Source organism: Xyrauchen texanus, chromosome 32, assembly GCF_025860055.1.
Source record: "Xyrauchen texanus isolate HMW12.3.18 chromosome 32, RBS_HiC_50CHRs, whole genome shotgun sequence".
NCBI classification, from domain to species: domain Eukaryota; kingdom Metazoa; phylum Chordata; class Actinopteri; order Cypriniformes; family Catostomidae; genus Xyrauchen; species Xyrauchen texanus.
In genome coordinates this window covers 2,507,501-2,530,000 of record NC_068307.1, presented here as the reverse complement: position 1 = coordinate 2,530,000, position 22,500 = coordinate 2,507,501, and the positions used below count along the sequence as shown (strand labels likewise).

Sequence of the window (22,500 nt, the reverse complement as noted above, 5' to 3'; positions counted from 1 at the left end):
GAGTCCAGATCCTGCTGGTATGTAATTCATAATAACCATCACTTTGATGCATGTATTTGGATACATTTGAACCACATACTTTGATTATGTTTGGGCAACTTAAGATGTTACATTTATGGTGTCTAGAAAGTTAAAAATAAACTGTAATGTGTATTGCATATGTATGTTTAATATGCAAAACAAAAGTCTAAAGGGTAAATAATGTGCATTACCTTTTATCAGCATAATGGTTAGGCCATTTTTTTCATTGTAATTTATCATGTCTAATTGTCAACTCTTCAGATGCCTTCACACACCACACACATACATTGGCATTATGCCACCTTCTGGCATAACACCAGTAGGCTGTGGCCATCTCTCATGCAATGGTACAAAGTGGCTTGAGGAATACATCAGTAAGTCCAAACACAGATGCATCAGTATTTAGAGCAGGGAACCACAGTCAAGTGACACCGGAATGGCAGCAATAAGTGATGCGTGTAATCCAAGAGTAATTCTTTAATCAAATCAGTTTGGCTTTTTGCTGTTGATTTGCAAATGTATCGTGACCCTTGCCAAGGATTTGCATTCTGTGCAGCAAAGAGATTTGCCCGGGTCAGATTAGACACCATTTTACTAATTTGACAGGATTGAGAGTAAAATGCATCTTGAGTTGTAATTTAAGAATTTTAGGACTTGACACATTTTCACTGCTAAAAATAACATTTAAGTTTGTTTTCCCAATTAGGTTAGTTTTAATTTGTATTTCAGTTAAAGTTTGTATTAATAACATTACTGAGGGCTTAGTTAGTGTGTTGAATGCATGCAAGGTCTTTGAAATATTACAAACTGCGTCTCATCCATTGAATTCAATTCATTTATACAAATTGTCAAGGTTGAGACGTAATTTACTCTTAACCTAATTTACACTCACTATCAATAGGTCATAATATAATAACTAAAACTATAATAGAATATTAAGAACTAATAAGAATAATATTATCAAGGGAATTTTTTTGCATTTGTCATCTTAGGAGGCCTTTTTTTTTCTCCTGTGAGTCCCGTTTAATGTGTGAACCTAGTCCGTTATACATATCCGTGCAATATCAGGGTTGTGGTTTATGCATGACGCTGTGTGTCTGTGACCTGTTTGGAGTATGTTGCACAACCGTTTTAACAATGACTTTTCTGTTGTGTCCTGATTCGGTCGACAGCCAGATCGTAGCCTGTCTCTTCTCAAAGCTCATTTAATGCTTACTATGATCTCCCTTCAGTAAAATCCCCTTTCATTTTCCCTCTACCTGTCTCTCTGCACTAAGCTCTTTTAACAGGGGCTATTTTAGGCCTCACCGTGTGTCCCTCTTCAGAGAGACTGTATACACTTAATTATCTGGCACTGAAGCTAGTAAGCTTCTTACAAAGATGGCAAGGGTTAGAGAGCAGGCAGCGCTAACGGTGTTGAATCCACACGGCACAGACATTTTGGTCAGGCAGATTGCCCCCTGTCTTGAAGTAAGGCTGTCTTGGAGCAGGTTCTGTAGTTTGTGTGTAAATATCAGGGAGCTTTGACTGGTGTTTTGTCACACCCAGACTTTTTTAAAAATATTTTACTCTTAATTAGAGGTCGACCAACAGTGGATTTTGCAATTACAGATAGATAAGGTGGTGCGAAATGCAGATAACTGATTAATCGGCCGATTTAAAAAGTAATAATTAATATTATATATATATATATTACACATACACATACACATACACATACTTAATCTTTCCTTATTATGATGGGCTCAGACAGGAGTCCAAAATGAGGAAATTCCCAGATGCAATTTATTGTGCAAAAATCTGGCAGCTGTGGTTGCCAGAATAATTATGTAGAAAATACAGTTAAATGTAAACAATTTTACAGAACAACCTGTACGTTTTATAGTTTAAAATGGTTGCAATTTACATGCTGGCACTGTAAAAAAAAAAAAGAAAAAAGAAGTGTTTGGTCACACATTATACACATGTTTTTTTTTGCATATATACAGTGAAATGTATTAGTTTTCACATATCCCAGCTAAGCTGGGGTCAGAGTGCAGGGTCAGCCTGCACCCTGCAGATAGGGTTAAGGGCCTTGTTTGAACAACCGACCTTCTGGTTAGTAACCCTGAGCCACCACTGTAAACTCTGTGTTATTACTTGTAAATTATGCACAGTATTTCAAACATTGACAGCTCATTTCATTATTATATGGATAATGGTAAATGCTCTGCACATATATAGCACCTTTTTGAACCTTAGCGGTTACCAAAGTACTTTACATTGTGTTACACTCACACACTCACACACACCCCAATAACAGCAGAGCTGCCATGCAAGGTGCTAGCCTGCCATTGGGAGCAACTTGGGGTTCAGTGTCTTGCCCAAGGACACTTCGGCATGTGGAGTCATGTGGGCAATCGAACCACCAACCCTGCGATTGGCAGCCGACCCGGTCTACCACCTGAGCCACAGCCGCCCCTATACGTACATTGACAAACAAATTATTAAAAATGTATATACACCTTCACATAGTTTTTCAGGACCAGTTCTGTTCAGTTCTATAGCTTGTTCTAAGTAAGTATGTTGCTCCCAATGGCAGGCTAGCACCTTGTTTGGCAGCTCTGCAGTTATTGGTGTGTGAAGGGGTGAATTAGACGTATTGTTAAGCACTTTGGTAACCGCTAAGGTTAAAGGCATTATATAAGTGCAGACCATTTACCATTCTGCACCTGGTCTGCCTGAATGTAACCCACTATTTATGAAAGCTTATTTGTTTGTGATCTTTACTTCTGGAGAAAGGTATGTGAGCAACTCTTATTATTTAAATTTGAGCATTTATATTGTGTAGTAGAGAACGTTTTTTGATGGGAAATTATAATGTGCATTTCGCGCAAACATTTAAGAAAAAAATACAAACAATTCTGTAATACTTTGTCATTTAAGTGTTATATTGAATCAAGATTGTATCTAATCATGAAACCCATAACGTATATCGAACCGAATTGTGTGACAACCATATTGTCCCGTCCCAACTGTCAATGATGAATGATTTAGATTAAAAACCTTGTGGGGATTTGCTCATTTCATCTCTAGGGGTGCTGTTATATATCAGAACCAAGCGTTCTAGCTGTAGAACCCGTCAGCGCCGGCCACAGTGGAACTCTTGAGGAATAAATAAAGGATTGTGCAACTATAGACATGCTTTTCTGCTGATCATAAATGCAAACATCGGCACAGATTAATAGCCAAAAGTAATATATTGGTGTACCTCTACTCCATTTTAACACACAGATAAACCTTTTTTTTTTATTTGGGAGGAACCCAATTAAATTGGCATTAAGATTAGGGATGCACCGAAACAAAACATGTTGACTAATATCATTACAGATTTGAACCAAAAACTATAGGTGAATACTATACTATATATACATAAACTATCTTATTGATCTAACTATAAATGTTTTCCATTGAACATTGACTGGATCGGTTGAACACATGACAAGCCAAAACTTTAATAATAAAAATACAAGAGTAATGATTTTTTATTTATTTATTTATTTTTTGCACTTTTTTTTTTTTTTTTTAATCTTTTTTTTGCAGTTCTAAAACAACTGAACATCCGTTTTACATATTATGATAATAAAATATTACAAATTCATATTATGCATAACATTTACATACTTGACTTCAGATTTAATTTAGTTTGGTTGGTATTCCATTATATTACAGATATACAAAAATGATGTATTCAATGCAATATATGTACATAATTATTGGTAAATAAACAAGCGTTTTCATAATGACCCAATATGCTGATGGTTGTAATTGGGAATAAATATTGAGGACCGATGCATCAGTACACCTCTAGGTTAAAATGTATACATGATAGAAAGTTTATATTTTAGGTGCTGTAACTAGCAGTTTCTCACCGTTCTTAATTACCAGCTGGTTTCCAGTTCACCTAAATTGTGCTACAGGGTGACACATGGATTTCATATCAACTACTCAAATGCAGTTGTATTGTGAAATAAAATGGAAGCATTTGCTCATATTGGACTGAAATAGAAGTAGATGTCTGGTGTTTTAAAATAAATCCAAATCCTGAAGAAACCTTTGAGGTCATCTCTCGACAATACAAGGATTTGGTTAGTGTGCAGATTTTAAGTGTGTAAAGCATCTGTTGTGTTCACCTCAGATTCACTTCTAAACGCCCAGCACACATGCTGTCTAACTAGTCACTCGATCACTCTTCCCCTCTGCTTTTGACAGAGTTTGTACTACAAACACACTCCACCACATGCAAAGATGATGCTTTGAAGGGTCTGGTTACACGTATGCACAAATGACACACGTCACGTATTAAGGACTCAATGGAGAAGCTTTGTGTCAGAAACACCTGCTTGTGTATGCTGTATTAAACACGCGGTTTGGAACATGAGCACACAGTCACTATAGTAACCGTGATTGTCTCCGTCTTGGGCAGGTGTCTGAGCTTTAGGAGTTGAGTGGGATGTGTGTCGTCTTTTTATTCGCAGGCTGTTTGACCAGTGCTCGAGAGACATGGAGAATCTGATCCAGATCTGTCCCTCGCTACACGGCTGAGCTGGATCGGAGTCAGGTGAGGTTTATGGGTTTCACGCAAACCCCTCCATTAACATCGGGCAAGCAGCAAATGCTAGCAAAAAATTGTTTGGCCACTTTAAAAAAAAATATATATTTTTTTTTAAGGAAGTGCAGCATAAGTATGGTAGTATGACCCTCACCTAAAAAGTGTTGACATTCTTGGTGTGAATTCCTTATTTTCTCACCCATTTGGAATACCCAATTCCCACTACTTACTAGGTCCTCATAGTGGCGTGGTTACTCTCCTCAATTCGGGTGGCGGAGGACGAGTCTCAGTTGCCTCCGCTTCTGAGATCGTCAGTCCGCGCATCTTATCATGTGACTCGTTGTGCATGACACCGCGGAGACTCGCAGCATGTGGAGGCTCAAGCTACTCTCCGCGATCCACGCACAACTCTCCACACGCCCCATTGTAAGCGAGAACCACTAATCACCACCACAAGGAGGTTACCCCATGTGACTCTACCCTCCCTAGCAACTGGGCCAATTTGGTTGCTTAGAAGACCTGGCTGGAGTCACTCAGCACACCCTGGATTCAAACTCACGACTCCAGTGGTGATTAGTCAGCATCAATACTCGTTGAGCTACTATCTTCACATATTACAATTTTTACTGAATTTTCTCTCAATCTGTCTCTATCAGGTGGACCATGCACTGCTCAGAGCGTGTGGTGGTGGAGGAATGGCTTTCAGAGTTCAAGGTGAGAGGTTAAAGAGGTTATTTTTTTTTATAGCTCTCAAATTAAGTCCACACTTCCCAAGTGGTCTGAATGCAATGTCCCATTAAGCATGTTTGGTTTGGTAATCTCAGAACTTAATGGAGTAATATTTTTCAGTTAATTCAATTTCAAGCTGCATTAGGTTGAGGCTGCTTAGTCATGCCAACCACCATTTCTCCTCCTCAGACGTTACCTGATGAGCAAATCCACAGCTATGCTGGCAGTCTGCGTCTGAAGAAAGCTCTGGTACCTGCGCTGTATGCTGTTATACAGGAGCATCCCAGCAGTGAGGTACGATGATGTGTTTGAAACTGTGTCTCGAGGGCAAAATTGTGCTTTAATCAGGAATATTATGGGTGATTTCCTGTCAAAAGGCCTTGAGTTGGGTAATGTGCTGATGTTGGCATTTAAAGATGATTTAAAATATCTCATGAAGAGAATATTTGGTGGGAATTATTGGAGAGTAGGACTTTATCCATGAGAATTTGTTTGGATCCTCATAGGATTTCTTTGTCGTTCTCTCTTCAGTTCCCTCATACGGAAGCCCTGAACCGCAAGTTGAAAAAAAAATATCTAGGTGGTTTTCAAAGCACTTTACACTAACTCATTCACTCATTCACCCATTCACACAATGATTGCAGAGCTGCCATGCAAGGCACTAGCCTGCCATTGAATGCAACTTGGGGTTCAGTGTCTTGCCCAAGGACTCTTCGGCATGTGGAGTCGTGTGGGCCGGAAAGGGAACCACCAACCCTGCAATTAGTAGACGACCCGCTCTACCACGAGCCAGAGCCGCCCCTATATGAGTTGCCCAATAAGTGCAAAACATTCTTGTTTTTGTATTATACTATAAATCTGTAAATCAACCAATAAAGTACCACAGACATTCTGTCAGCTAGTAAGCATAAGATTCAATGCTTCCTGATAGTCATAATTGGTAGCTAGCAAGAAAAATATTTTGCCTTTTTGAGGAGAAAAAAACTATTTTTCAGAGAGGAATAACATTTTTGAGGGAAAAACAATTCAGAGGGAAAATACATTTGCCAGAGAGAAAAAAAAAAAAAAAAAAAAATGTAGGACCTAGGAAGGCACGAAGACACCTTAAAAAAAAAAACCTTGTGGTTCAGAGCTTCCATACTTTTGCATTCTAGGTCCTTGTTTTACATATTCATGTTGCACAGGAGAGTGTTTCCTCTTGCTATCTGTCTCTTTCGCTTTGTCACTTTTATTTTGTTCCCCTTTTCTCTCTAGCTGCTAGCTCCGGTGTGTCACCAGTTATTTGATTTGTACCGGAGTTCAGAGAAGGGATTGCGTCACTTTACCTTGCAGTTCCTGCCTGAACTCATATGGGTGTATTTGCGTATTTTGGCCAGTAGAGAGCGCTATCGCAATGGCTGTGTGGAAGCACTGCTTTTGGGGATCTATAACCTGGTAAGAGATAGGTGTTTTAGTTTGCATTACCTATAAGCATACAAAGTTGCTTGACACACCTTGTGTTTTTTGTGATGCAGGAAATTGTGGACAGTAAAGGAAATGGCAAGCTGTTGTCATTCACCATACCATCCCTATCCAAGCCTTCAATATACCATGAGGTACCTTCACAGTAAAACACGGAAGCCTTTTAATCTACTGTGCATGATGTCTCAGATATAGGAGGTATCCGTGTCAGATCAATGAAGATGAAATATCCTGTTATTACACATACAGGATGGAGATTTGGTTTCTCTTTGCATCTTTTGGGAAGATTGCGCCAACCTCCCCGAGTCAAACCCTTGTAGCCTGATAGAGCGACAAAAACCTAGACATTTTCTGAAGCAAATGCGAGTTGTAAAACTATCTGCTATGGTACTGGTTTTTCTTTTCTTTTTTGTGGTTCCTAGGGAATTACTTACTGGCCCTAAGTCTCTATGATATTCTGCTCCCAAGATTTCCCAGGTCCCTCCTCCTATGTAAATCTGAGGGATGTTTTTTGTGCCCTTTTTTATTACAGTGCATTTCAGGCAAATATTATAAGACTAAATAGATAGAAAAGTAATAGCACAGCTCCGCTTGGCAAGCTATATGATTTAATTCATATCTGCAGGATAAATTGTGTGGAGCGAGTTACGTTGAGTTAGGGTTTTTCAACCTTGCGTTTGTGCAATTGTACAGTGCATCCGGAAAGTATTCACAGTGCTTCACTATTTCCACATTTTGTTATGTTACAGCTTATTCCAAAATTAATTAAATTCATTATTTTCCTCAAAATTCTATAAACTATACCCCCATAATGACAATGCAAATGTATTTAAAATAAAAAACGAAACCATCACATGTACATAAGTATTCACAGCCATTGCCATGGCACTCAAAATTGAGCTCAAAGTTTGAACTCTTTGGCCTGAATGGTAAGCGTCATGTCTGGAGGAAACCAGGCACCACTCATCACCTGGCCAATAGCATCCCTACAGTGAAGCATGGTGGTGGCCGCATCATGCTGTGGGGATGTTTTTCAGTGGCAGGAACTGGGAGACTAGTCAGGATCGAGGGAAAGATGAATCCAGCAATGTACAGAGACATCCTTGATGAAAACCTGCTCCAGAGCGCTCTGGACCTCAGACTGAGGCAACGGTTCATCTTCCAACAGGACAACAACCCTAAGCACACAGCCAAGATAACAAAGGAGTGGCTACGGGACAACTCTGTGAATGTCCTTGAGTGGCCCAGCCAGAGCCCAGACTTGAACCCGATTGAACATATCTGGAGAGATCTGAAAATGGCTGTGTACCGGCGCTCCCCATCCAACCTGATGGAGCTTGAGCGGTAAAGAAGAATGGGAGAAACTGCCCAAAAATAGGTGTTCCAAGCTTGTAGCATCATACACAAAAAGATTTGAGGCTGTAATTGGTGCCAAAGGTGCTCCAACAAAGTATTGAGCAAAGGCTGTGAATACTTATGTACATGTGTTTTTATTTTTTTTATAAATTTGCAAAGATTTCAGACAAACTTCTTCATACAACATTTAATTATTAGAGGAATTGTTTGTAGAATTGAGGAAAATAATACATTTAATCAATTTTGGAATAAGGCTGTAACATGACAAAATGTGGAAAAAGTGAAGCGCTGTGAATACTTTCCGGATGCACTGTAGCCTCAGGAAGCTGCTCTTGCACGAACATGAATATTCAGCACACTTGTATAGAATTATTGATTGTGGGACTTCGGTAAATTAATGAATCATTAAAGCCAAATGCTCTTATTATTTAATGCAGCCATCCAGTCTGGGTGCCATGGTGTTAACCGAGGGAGCACTGAACCAGCACGACCTCATCCGAATGGTCTACAGCGGCCTGCTTTCTCAGAGAGAGACGTTCACCTCACAGAACAGGTGCTATTATTTTTTTACAGGGTTCCCACGGTCATGAAATTACCTGGAAATTATATACACTCACCTAAAGGATTATTAGGAACACCATACTAATACTGTGTTTGACCCCCTTTCGCATTCAGAACTGCCTTAATTCTACGTGGAATTGATTCAACAAGGTGCTGAAAGCATTCTTTAGAAATCTTGGCCCATATTGATAGGATAGCATCTTGCAGTTGATGGAGATTTGTGGGATGCTCATCCAGGGCACGAAGCTCCCGTTCCACCACATCCCAAAGATGCTCTATTGGGTTGAGATCTGGTGACTGTGGGGGCCATTTTAGTACAGTGAACTCATTGTCATGTTCAAGAAACCAATTTGAAATGATTCGAGCTTTGTGACATGGTGCATTATCCTGCTGGAAGTAGCCATCAGAGGATGGGTACATGGTGGCCATAAAGGGATGGACATGGTCAGAAACAATGGTCAGGTAGGATGTGGCATTTAAACGATGCCCAATTGGCACTAAGGGGCCTAAAGTGTGCCAAGAAAACATCCCCCACACCATTACACCACCACCACCAGCCTGCACAGTGGTAACAAGGCATGATGGATCCATGTTCTCATTCTGTTTACGCCAAATTCTGACTCTACCATCTGAATGTCTCAACAGAAATCGAGACTCATCAGACCAGGCAACATTTTTCCAGTCTTCAACTGTCCAATTTTGGTGAGCTCTTGCAAATTGTAGCCTCTTTTTCCTATTTGTAGTGGAGATGAGTGGTACCCGGTGGGGTCTTCTGCTGTTGTAGCCCATCCGCCTCAAGGTTGTGCGTGTTGTGGCTTCACAAATGCTTTGCTGCATACCTCGGTTGTAACGAGTGGTTATTTCAGGCAAAGTTGCTCTTCTATCAGCTTGAATCAGTCGGCCCATTCTCCTCTGACCTCTAGCATCAACAAGGCATTTTCGCCCACAGGACTGCCGCATACTGGATGTTTTTCCCTTTTCACACCATTCTTTGTAAACCCTAGAAATGGTTGTGCGTGAAAATCCCAGTAACTGAGCAGATTGTGAAATACTCAGACCGGCCCGTCTGGCACCAACAACCATGCCACGCTCAAAATTGCTTAAATCACCTTTCTTTCCCATTCTGACATTCAGTTTGGAGTTCAGGAGATTGTCTTGACCAGGACCACACCCCTAAATGCATTGAAGCAACTGCCATGTGATTGGTTGATTAGATAATTGCATTAATGAGAAATTGAACAGGTGTTCCTAATAATCCTTTAGGTGAGTGTATATGTTTTTTTTAAAAGGCCTGGAAAAATCATGGAAATTTCTATAAACAATATAAATGCTTCTGGCTTTGCTCAGCTCGTCTAGAATTGTAAAATCGTTTAAAAAAAAAAAAAAAAAAAATAAAAAAATCCTTACCTAGTAATTACAAATGACTGGAAAATTTTCACATTGCGGCAAATTGTCCATTGTTGCCAAAGGTTTTCTGCAGGTTCACCACTACCGGTGAAGAGTTTCAAACTTCTGGCAAACAATTGTGGTGAATCACAAGCTCATTAAAATGTTTCTGAGACCATCAATCCGTGCAACTTATCACGTGTCTCGTTGTGCATGACAACGCAGAGACTCTCAGCATGTGGAGACTCATGCTACTCTCCGCAATCCACACACAACTCGCCACACGCCCCATTGAGAGCAGAACCACTAATCACCACCACAAGGAGGTTACCCCATGTGACTGTACCCTCCCTAGCAACCGGGCCAATCTGGTTGCTTGGGAGACCTGGATTCGAACTCACGACTCCAGGGGTGATGGTCAGCATCAATACTCGCTGAGCTACACATACCCCCAATCATGAATTCTTGTGGAAAAACTTGGTTTGATATTTGGAATATTTGTGGTGGTTTGATTGATTGTGCCGTCGCCCACTGGACAGTTTTATTGCTTTGACTCAGCTGTTATGTTTTCACAGGTTAAAGCCCTGAAATGGTATCTCAGCATTTTTATTTCATTAAACTGCTGTTGGAGAGTCGTGCCTCTTGAGATCTATGCAGATGTACTGAGATTTGTTATTAGCGGTTCCACGAGATGGATTCAGTGCAACAGTTGCTGACTCCTAATGTACCGCTGTCTGATTTGTCAATGTAAAATTATGCAGATGTCAGGGGGGTTATATAACGGCATGTATATCTTCCTGCAGATTTGAGGTGCTGTCTTTTCTAATGCTCTGCTACAACTCAGCCGTGGTCTATATGCCTGCGTCCTCCCACCAATCCGCTTGCAGAATGAGCATACGGTAAGAGAGATGACGTGTGAGGTCTCTTTACTGCTAACAGCCTGTCTTTGTGTGCTGTCTCTCTCTCTAAACTGTCTTGCTTGCTCCTGAGTTTTTACAGGAATAAGCAGTGAGGGAATGATTAAATGGGATATTGATTTAGAGAGAGAGCGAGAGTAAAGGTCTTAGGTCGTGGGTCGCAGCATTAGCATAAAGACGTACAAATAAACAAGTCATTAATTACTTTTAATGACCCGTCTTTGTCTCTGAAACTCTTTCGTTTCTCAGGCTGTGTGTGAGCGGCTACCTGCGGCAGCAGCAGAAGTTGTGGAAGGAGCCATGCAACCGTGTGCGTTTAGAGCCAGAGTTTATGGTGCAGATGTTGACTGCAGTTTATCATGCCATGTATGTTCAGAGTCTATTACAGTGCAATACTTAAAGTCTTAATATCTTGTGTTACTTTACATCCCACTAGTCCTCTATAAATGCCAGGCCCAGATGGAATCTGTAGACTCTTTACAGTTTTACATTTAAACTGTTTTTAGTACCATTAGACAAACTATAAAAATAAATCATTAAAAAAAATACATTAATGTATCATATTTGATGCATTAGGTATTAAAGGTCATTATCCTCCTGAGGCCCAGCAATTAATTTGTGTAGGACATTCGTTACTGAAGCTTCTCTTAGCCTGTACATGCTACAGTGTTAAATATTGGGGTATTATCAGAGGACTGTTTGGGTTTTTCGGAGATCCCAAATGTTTGAGAGTTTGGCCATGACAACTTCCCCTCCTTGGTTTATAATGGATTTAAATTATAAATCATCACAGTTAAATTCAGAACATCAAATACAATATGAATAAATATGAATATTTGTATCACATGTTTTTAACGCACCAATCACTATATTGACATTTAAAAAACGGAAATTGTACCAATTTTTTTTTTTTTTTTTGCTGGGTCTCTGGAACTTATGGTAAGATGACATCATAATAGCTTATAATGTAAAATAAGGAGATCTTTATAATGACCGAGCAGGCTGTATATGTGAAAATACACAGAATCATTAGTTCATACATCAAAAATATATCTTATAAAAAGTATATGTCAGAATTTTCAAAGCTCTTTTTTTGGGGTTGGCATGCATGTAATGTAATGGTGATTGAGAGATAATCCTGAAACGGCTGTTTTATCATATTTGATACATGGATTTCAAAGGGGGTTTTCAATAAAATAATATACAACGCTTAAACCAAACACACGCTGCTTATATTCAGCAAATACTCATTTTTAAATATCAGTAATAATGTAATGATTGCTGTCACTTTTTCCTTTATAAAAATAAGCTGTCATTTATCCCAACATAAGAATGATTTTTCGTGCAAGTCTACCGCCATTTTAAATAGATTGATTATAAACACTGAAACCAATTATTCTCAAATAACCACTAGATGGTGCCATAAACATGTGAAAGTTACACACCATAGGTTGTTTGGCTCATCAGGTTGAACAAAGTGAAACTGGAGCCGTCAAACTTTGTGTATCATATTTGATACACATGACTTTAATGCTCAGACTCAATTCAGACTATATATAATTCATTCACCTTTGTGTTGCGGCTCAATTCCATTTAGTTGTGGCTTAATTTCATTGTGCTTTCAGATTTGATTTGCTTTGCTAATTTAGTTGTGTTGTGTCCCCCTCGGGCACCTTAGATGAGAGGTATAATTGAATAATATATATATATATATATATATGACATTAGTTCGGGGAATCAACACAGTATATCTTTTTGTTTTTCTATAAACTGTTTAAATGATCTGCTAATGATTTCACCTGCTTGATGATACTTTCTCCCATTAACTCAGTTATAATGGGCAGTGGGATCTAGGGAGGGAAGCGTTGGACGATATCCTCTACCGAGCACAGCTAGACCTGCATGCCCAGCCATTACTGGTAAATGTTGGCACCTGTCTACATGTATATGTAAGATGCAAAATACTTTGGTTAGTTGAAATTAACTGGGTTCCCCTTATTTCATGAAGTCTTTTAATAATAAAGTTTTATTTATAATTCTAAAGGGAACATGTTATATACTTCACTGTTTATATTGACCTCTGATCTTCAGGTGGCAAATGCAATTAGTCATTCACTTCCATCCCGGCCTCCGGAGGGCTCAAGGAACCTTCTCGAAGTTGAAGTAACACCTGCTGGTAGATGCGTCTCGCAGGCAGCTGTCACTGCCGCCTCCATTCGCCGCCTTCGTTGGAAACGAGAGGGTATGCATGCACAAGACACGCACACACACACACACACACACACTGTAAAGCAAAGGCCTGTGATTGTACCCCCTTTAGTTTGTTGCTTGCTTGCTTTCCCTCATTATCATGCAGGCATTACCTGTCTGAAATTACCCCTATATCAGCATTATGTTTAGCTTACTCACTGTCTTCACCTCAGATTGTTTTGATTTCTCAACCACGACCGAATTCTACGCCTCCATCATCCCCAGCCAATACATTCCCTTGGAGAAACTGGCCAATCCTGTACCATGTGGGCGGATAAAGTGCACCATTCACCTTACGTTACAAGGGGGTAGGCGGGGCTCAGGATGAGCTTACCTTTTAGAGAATCCAGATATCAAGCTCTAACCTGTTTGATCGTAGAAAGTGTTTATTGGCCTAAATATTAGACTGAAGACCCCTCAGTGCATGGAAGACCCCATTGTATGTGTGACCAGTTTTTTGAGCTGCACAGACTTTTAACATGTGTCCATTCCAGATTCCTTGGTTATGTCAGAACTAGCACTGTATTGTGATCATTTGTGCTTGATTATTGTTTTAAGATTATTTTTATAGTGCTTGCTAGACCAGTAGTCTTCTACTTCTACTCCTTTGCACAGATTTGTGCAATTCATTTAAACGGCTTAATGTACAGACTCCTTTCAAACTTTGTTTTGTTGCATGCTGTTTTTTCTTCTGGGCACATTTTACATTTACCTACATTGATAAAATGTTTAGCATTTGTTTTTTTACATAATTGTGATTTTAGTCTTCTTGCCTCTAGACGGTTTGCATTGTGTGTTGAACTTTATCAGCATTTGTGGTGTAACCTCCTGAGGCCCGAGCGTGACTGCCTTGTGAATTTGACATTTCCCTTTTTTACTTGTATATAACCAGTACTTGTTAGATAGTTTTCATAGAACTTTATGGTAACATACAATATGTGGACAGTGGGATTAAGTAATATTCCAAGCTATAGAAAGTCAAAAAGTATATGTTTCCAGGAGTGTCAGTTATTCCTGTTTTTGAGACATTACAGATGCTACATCCGAAATTAGCATAATTAATTGTGATTTTGAAGTAATGGCCAGCATCATCTAATCACTGCCAACCATGTTAAAATAAAATTATACATTCTATGTACTGATTATCATTGTCCCATGTCTGTCAAACATGTTGAGTGAGGGGGGGTCTGGGTAGCTCAGCAAGTAAAGACGCTGACTATCACCCCTTGACTTGCTAGTTTGAATCCAGGGCGTGCCGAGTGACTCCAGTCAGGTCTCCTAAGCTACCAAATTGGCCCGGTTTCTAGGGAGGGTAGTCACATGGGGTAACCTCCTCGTGGTCACTATAATGTGGTTCTCTCTCGGTGGGGCACGTTGTGCATGAATGCAGCGTACAATAGCGTTACGCCTTCACACGCGCTATGTCTCCACGGTAACGCGCTCAAGCCACGTGATAAGATGCGTGGATTGACGGTCTCCGACTCTTGAGGCAACTGAGATTCGTCCTACACCACCCGGATTGAGACGAGTCACTACGCCACCACGATGACTTCCACAAGAAGTGCATTGGGAAATGGGCATTCCAGATTGGGGAGAAGGAAAAAAAACCTGTTGAGTGATCCAAACTTAATCTGCAGTCTGCACTTAGCTGCATTGAGAGCTATAAGATGCTCCCTATGTAGTGAACGACTTAACCTCCAGTGTGCTGTCTGTCTGCACTGGTCTCAGAACAAAATTAAATGCACTTTATTTTCATCATAACTCCATATAAAGCCTCTGAAAGCAAAAAGTTTCAGCTTTTGGATGTACCCATTGATTCTCAATGTGATGATGCATAGTTAGTAAGCGCATTTTTCATTTGAATTCCCATAAGTACACATTAATGTACATTTTGTTTAGCAGCGTAGCTTCACGATAAATCCCTCAAATGTAAAAATGGCATACTGGATGAAACCAGAGACTCTAACCTTTTTGACTCGAACAGGTTTCAATGCAAAAACTTAATTAGGTTTCTTACTAGATGTAATTTTGTTGGTGTTTCTCCCAAAGACAAACTCTGATCGGCACCAGGTTGTTTTGTCACATGATTGTGCATTGCTAGTTTAACCTTTTACTGACAGCACAGCGTCTTCTGAACTGAGATCAGTCTGTTTAAATTAAATTAAATTATGCGTTGCATATAGCCAAGCCAAAATACAATGTCCACGCATGTGTATATCAAGTACTTAAGTAATTTAATAGCAGTAAAATCATGTTAACACTCATCGTTTTGCGGCTTTATTTTTGAAACTTAGTAGTGTTTTTTTATCCCAATTTGAATGCCCAATTCCCACTACTTGGTAGGTCCTTGTGGTGGCGCGGTTACTCACCTCAATCCGGGTGGCGGAGGACAAGTTTCTGTTGCCTCCTCTTCTGAGAGCGTCAATCCGCGCATCTTATCACGTGACTCGTTGTGCATGACACCGCGGAGACTCTCAGCATGTGGAGACTCCTGCTATTCTCCACGATCCACACATAACTCACCACACGCCCCATTTTAGAGCGAGAATCAATAATCGCGACCACAAGGAGGTTACTCCATGTGCCTGTACCCTTCCTAGCAACCGGGCCAATTTGGTTGCTTAGGAGACCTGGCTGGAGTCACTCAGCACGCCCTGAATTCGAACTCACAACTCCAGGGGTGATAGTCAGTGTCAATACTCGCTGAGATACCCGGGTCCCCAAAACGGTGAGAATTTTAATGTTTACGAATTGACCCTATTGACTTCCATTGAAAGTGCCTTACTGTAACCCAGATTTATGCTTTTCTTTAAAAAAAAAAAAAACGTCAACATTATGCCACAAATGCTGTTGATTGAGCTTAACTTGTATTGAACCCGGAATATTCCTTTAATCCTGCTTTCTGTTTTCTCTGCCTAATTTTTCCTTTCTGCCACTCTTCGTGTTATATAGATGCAGATGGAGTGAGCTGTGGAGAGGACTCTTTTGACCCAGATGAAGGCTTCTCCTCTGGTGCTTCCAGCAGCAGTCAGCCCAGCAATGTGAAACGTTACTGGGTCATAACAGGAGTTCGACCTTCCCGTGATCCCAGAGCCAGGCAGAGAGAGAGCATGTTGGCCGAAACTAGAGCTGCCCTCCAAAGCCTCCACCAACGCCACCAATCCCCTCCCCCTGCCGTCAGCCACCACAGTGCAGAGAACAGTCGCAGCCCGAGTCCCAGTGCTCCGAGGTGCTTTCTCGACCCACATTACATTCCTCCCTTTGCTGGTCCACCAACCAAAACTGGCAGCACGTCTTCTAGCAAGTCCCTGGACTGTACAGGCCTGAATGGCTCATCAGGGCCCACAGATAGCCTGTCGCTGGGTAGTCTCAGTGCAGATAGAGCCCACTATCTGTCAGCAATTAGCTTGCAAGAAGAACGTCTTAGGCGAGCCGCAAGGAGCCAGGATCTTCTCTCCCCTAGAAGCGCATTCTCCTCTGGAAGCCCATTGTCTAAACCGTCTCGATCATCCAGTTTTAATATGCAGATTATATCACAGGTGTAGAACAATTTTGCACGGGTAGACTGTGGGAGAGACAAGAGACAGAGAAAGAACCAGCAGAAATGTTTAACATGCATGCGAATGAGCATGTTGTCTGTGTGAAAGTGTGAGAATGAGACTTATCACTACATTATGCACTTGGGTTTGGTGAGGAAATAAGTGTTTTGCACAATTCTTCCCCTAGTGGATATGTTCAGAAGTGCACATGATCCGAGACCATTTTAAATGTGCCATACAAACAAACCATACCATAGTGTTATTTTAAGAGGAACAAAAATGTGTTACTGTATCACAGCAATGAACTTAAGAACTGACAATCACTGTCAATGCATATAGAAAGACCTAATGCATGATCCAAAGAGCCCAGCTGTAGGACGTCCTAAAGACATTCTCTTTTGTTTCATTGTTGCGCTGACTGAGCCTGCTTTCTGTTGCCTGTGCTCTCCATCCACCACAGATAATAAATTGTGTGGTCTGCCTCAATGAAAAGCTACACTGTTAAAAGAAAAACAGTACATGTTGTACTTCGGAGCAAGTTTATATTTCAAATTGTGTATATTTGTGTAAATTATTATTGTACAATAGAAAGATTGTATGCTAACAGAATCTATATTGCTTGTACATAAGAAGTTATCTACTGAACGGTGAATAAATGTGCTGTTCATGGGAATGCTGTCAAGTTCATTTTGTTAGACATGAAACAGATTGCATGTTACATTTATAATAGTTATCATAGTGCGGAGACGAGCCATGTAAAAGATTCCAAGATCACAGGATGAGGTGTTACTATCCTTGTGCAAGCACTTCCAAGAGTTCATGAACAGTGAGCCTGGTGAAATTTGGGGAGCGCATCGTCAGTAGTGTACCTTTTGGTTCCTAGTGTGTTTCGGCCTTTCACACTATACACCCTCCCCAAAGGCGGCCAGCGACAGGGTGATCAATCCTATGCTTGCGTCCCATTCCCAATTAGTCATAGGAGTTGCCTTGTTGTTAATAGCCAACATCCCATGGGACTATGCATGGCAGGGGCGTCCTCCTCCCTGAGTCAAGCATAGTTGACCACATACCTCCTGGCCCTCTCACTTCGGGGCCCAGCTGGGGTCTCTCCTCTTCATCCAGAGCCACTGACTGCTGCCTTCTGCTGCCTCCGACACAGCTCTGATTGCCGAACGCTGGCTCTGGCCCTTAATTCCTAGGTCTCTATGCAGTCTGGTTGTAGATGTTGCCACAACCTCTGCAGCCCACCTCCACTGGTCGGACTTCTGTGTTCCAGCCAAGATGCCGTGCTTCGGCAGCTAGATTGGCATAGCGCAGATGTTTTCGCTCATGAGCCTCATCTACTGAGTCCTCCCAGGGTACTGTGAGCTCAATGATGAAGACCTTCTTGAGCGAACGGGACCAGAGCACCATGTCCGGAGGAAACACAAGTTGCCGGCCAGTGTTATAAAACAGTGTTATTCAATAAGAAAGTGGAGCTTTGTTGGCAAAGTGCACAAGAATTCCTGTCCTGCATTATTCTTAATTTTGCCATTTATTTGCTCTTACTCATTTTTTTTTTTTCCTTTTATAAACATTTATCAAAGGATGTTCAAAATGAACTGGGTGGGTAGACTCCATATTATTATACAATAGCGTATGTAATCGTACATTTTAAGAGGTGGGGTTTGTTACAACGCCTTAGGAACCGTACATTTTCCTTTCCTCTAGCTGTTCCTGCAAATCGTATTCCTAGACTGTTTTGTCTAGAATGAAAGTCCATTTATATTAGCTAGCAAACCTGTCTACTCACCATTGACACTTAATGCAACTTTAAAGTGACAATCAATAGACCTGTTCAGCTGTGATGTCAATTTGTAGGAGAACCTGGAAGTCTAATTCACCATGGGTTCCCTTGGGATTTTCCTATGGGTTTTTATTATTGATGTTTCTATACTTATGAGAAAAATAATGTCTGTGGTAAACCTTAGTTGACGTAACATTACTTTAAGTATGCAATTCAATACAGCTTCAAAAGTTTGCGGTATGAATGTGTAATTTATGTTGTTGAACAAAACGTCCACATATCTTCGAGGAATGTTCACCACAGACTTTTTTCCTCTTCTCTTAAGATCAAGGAAAATCAAGAGGGAACCCATGGCGAATTCTCATCCGGGATTTTGGACCAGAAGCTGAACGGCTCTATTGGGTTACTAATACTTCCAGTACTTTTTGGCATGCTGTTCTTAAAGGGATAGTTCACCAAAACTTTCATTCACCCTCATGCAATTCCAGATGTGCTATTGGTTTCTGTTCTTCTGCAGAACACAAACCAATATATTTAGAAGAATATCAACTTTGTATGTCCATATAATGCAATTGGACTTTCCACATATTCAATTTAAATGCATATGCAAAATGATAATTTTGCAAGATATAAAAATATAAATATACGTTCTCTACAATTGCAAGGTTCCCACGCATCCTAGGAAACCTGGAATGTGACTGATTTATTTGAAAATTAATTCACACTCTTGGTTGGTAGCATGGTGATTTGGCCCTAATTCCTCGGGATGTGAATTAATTTTCAATAATTCAACAGTCGGGGTCAGCTTATACCGCGGTTACCACATGTAGGATGCAGAAAACACGGATAGAATCAACAAGTCATATAAATAGCATTATCTATAAAATGCAGAATGTTGTGGAAAATGACATATTTGGACAAACATTTATGTTTGAATATACAATTAATCAAATTAAAATTAAGTATGGTAAACTACACCTAAGTTACACATACAGGTAAAATACACATAATTTACACATTCAGGAAAGCTACACATAAGTTACACATACAAGTAAGATACACAAGTTACACATAATTTACACATACAGCAAAGCTACACATAAATTACACATACAGGTAATCTACACATAGGTTACACATACAGGAAAGCTACAAATAAATTACACATACAGGTTAGTTACACAAGTTGTACATACAAGTAAGCTACACATAAGTTAAACATAATTTACACATACAGCAAAGCTACACAAGTTACACATACAGGTAATCTACACATAGGTTACACATACAGGTAACTTACACATAAGCAACACATACAAGTTAGTTACACATACAGGAAAGCTACACAACTTACACATACAGGTAAATTACACATAAGATACAGATACAGGTAAGATACACATAAGTTACACATACAGGTAAAATACACATAAGTTACACATACAGGTAAAATACACAAGTTACACATACAGGTAAAATACACATAAGATACACATACAGGTAAGATACACAAGATATACATACAGGTAAAATACACATAAGTTACACATACAGGTAAAATACACATAAGTTACACATACAGGTAAAATACACATAAGTTACACATACAGGTAAGCTACACATAAGATACACATACAGGTAAAATACACATAAGTTACACATACAGGTAAAATACACATAAGTTACACATACAGGTAAAATACACATAAGTATACACATACAGGTAAGATACACATAAGATACACATACAGGTAAAATACACATAAGTTACACATACAGGTAAAATACACATAAGTTACACATACAGGTAAGCTACACATAAGTTACACATACAGGTAAGCTACACATAAGTTACACATACAGGTAAGCTACACATAAGTTACACATACAGGTAAGCTACACATAAGTTACACATACAGGTAAGCTACACATAAGTTACACATACAGGTAAGCTACACATAAGATACACATACAGGTAAGATACACATAAGATACACATACAGGTAAGATACACATAAGTTACACATACAGGTAAAATACACATAAGTTACACATACAGGTAAGATACACATAAGATACACATACAGGTAAGCTACACATAAGTTACACATACAGGTAAAATACACATAAGATACACATACAGGTAAGCTACACATAAGATACACATACAGGTAAGCTACACATAAGTTACACATAAGTATTTTCTCAGGCACTAATTAATTCTAAATAAAAGCACTACATATTTAATCTCAGTAGTACACCCAAATGGCAATAGTCATCTTCAGGGGTTGTGTAAACTGAAAATCCATCATTAAGAGATAATTTGAAGTACTTTCATTCATTTTAATAGATACTTAAAAAAATAAACAAGAAAACCACTTACCTAGAATCAGTTTTGATTGCACTCTCTCTCTGTGGTGTGTGTGTGCCATGAGTGTCTCTGATTTCATGACTGCTTACATCAATCACTACAGTATGTCAATGTGTTTCTGGATGATAATAAAACTCAAAAAGTATAAGAACAATAAGAAAAAAAACTCACTTACCATTTCTGCCAATTAACATGCATTTACTCTTAGTGCAAACATGACATTTAGTGTGTAATTCTCCATTATTTTAATCTGAGCTGATGTGCTTTAAATCAGACAGACTGAATAAGTTACATAAGTGTTTGTGCTTTTAAAATTTCCAACCAGGTGGTTATTCCTTTTCAAGCCACATGTAACCAGCTATGTTTAAAAAATCATGTTTTATCATAGTGGTTGATTGACAGGTAGAATTTTCACCCTAGAACTCCTGAATTAAAATACTTGCGCTTGAGTCATAAATCTATTATATTAGATGTATACTGTATATGCCATTATAATGGATGCCACACCACTGAACTTATCCTAATTATTTTTTAAATGAAAAGAAGTATGATGGATAAAAAAAGATCAGATGGACATTTTTCAACTCCGTGACAGATACACATTTTTTTCTAGCACAACCTCTGGTCATATCATATTGTGTTGTACTTGCTATAGTTTACTTCCATGTTGTTTCTTCATCAAAGAGCAATGTCAAATGTAAATCAAGTCTGAAACAACAGTGCCACCTTGAGTAAGAAATAACATGTATAATATGAACGTGTACACAGCAATGTCATTCCTACACCGCAAATGTGAACACAGCAATGGCATTTGACATTGCATATGGGATACTGGTAATTCACCATTGTTGTTAATTAATTGTTGCACAGAAAATCAACGTGATTAGTATAGTATTTGTATGAATATAGTACTCATTTCTCTTGTAATAAATAAAGAAATAGGTATCATGTGATAGTAAACTTATATAGATATTATTTAATCATAAAAATATAATTTTTGGAAGTGCACAAAAAAAAAAAGAAATAAAAATGGACACTTTTGGTAATTAGAGAATTGTTATAATTTTTGTTGTTGTTGAAAGTTTGGCATTTTTTCCACTCTATTTATAAAAGAAAAATTGAGGAATATTAAAGAGGTGTGGGCACAACTCAACAATGTATGAGGAACAGGGTGTGGAATGAATTCAATGGTCACTAGATACCCGAGGTATAATTTTAAGGGTTACAAGTATTTTATATGGTTGATTATTGTTCGTTTATATGGAGAGGTAATGTTGTTATTTTAGTGCCGATTTTAAAAAACATACATTATTTATATTTTTACATCTCGAAAATCTTGCATAATGCATTAATATCGAATATGCGGGAAACAGAGTCCTGTAGCCAATTAGAAGCGTGGATACTAATCACGTGACTTCACACGGAAGTGGATCTTCATCATGTGGTTCCCAATCCGACGTATCTCATTGGCTGTTTCTGAGGCGGGAGTTTCAGACTTCTGACTTTGTGACGTTCCGTCTCAGCTTCATTTT

At 39.3% G+C, this 22,500-nt stretch overlaps 2 protein-coding genes across 3 annotated transcripts in view; both read left to right on the top strand.

Moving 5' to 3' along the window:
- The window catches only part of LOC127626373 (protein FAM126B), a 17,705-nt gene extending 227 nt beyond the window's left edge, over positions 1–17,478 (top strand). The window contains exons 1-12 of one of the 2 annotated variants that reach the window (XM_052102115.1): positions 1–17; positions 4,539–4,621; positions 5,269–5,326; positions 5,531–5,635; positions 6,596–6,775; positions 6,856–6,936; positions 8,596–8,711; positions 10,909–11,004; positions 11,272–11,388; positions 12,854–12,941; positions 13,114–13,264; positions 16,225–17,478. The exon at positions 1–17 is cut by the window's left edge and continues 227 nt beyond it. In XM_052102115.1, coding sequence (XP_051958075.1) covers positions 5,276–5,326; positions 5,531–5,635; positions 6,596–6,775; positions 6,856–6,936; positions 8,596–8,711; positions 10,909–11,004; positions 11,272–11,388; positions 12,854–12,941; positions 13,114–13,264; positions 16,225–16,817 — 1,578 coding nt within the window. In that variant the 5' untranslated portion in view covers positions 1–17; positions 4,539–4,621; positions 5,269–5,275 and the 3' untranslated portion in view covers positions 16,818–17,478. Of the gene's footprint in view, positions 18–4,486; positions 4,622–5,268; positions 5,327–5,530; positions 5,636–6,595; positions 6,776–6,855; positions 6,937–8,595; positions 8,712–10,908; positions 11,005–11,271; positions 11,389–12,853; positions 12,942–13,113; positions 13,265–16,224 lie in introns of both variants that reach the window. The other variant, XM_052102116.1, reaches the window with a different exon arrangement.
- A 4,999-nt stretch (positions 17,479–22,477) lies between these two features.
- diaph3 (diaphanous-related formin 3) overlaps positions 22,478–22,500 on the top strand; it is a 427,644-nt gene continuing 427,621 nt past the window's right edge. The window contains exon 1 of the mRNA XM_052101613.1: positions 22,478–22,500. This exon is cut by the window's right edge and continues 458 nt beyond it. The gene's annotated coding sequence lies outside the window, so the exon portion shown is untranslated.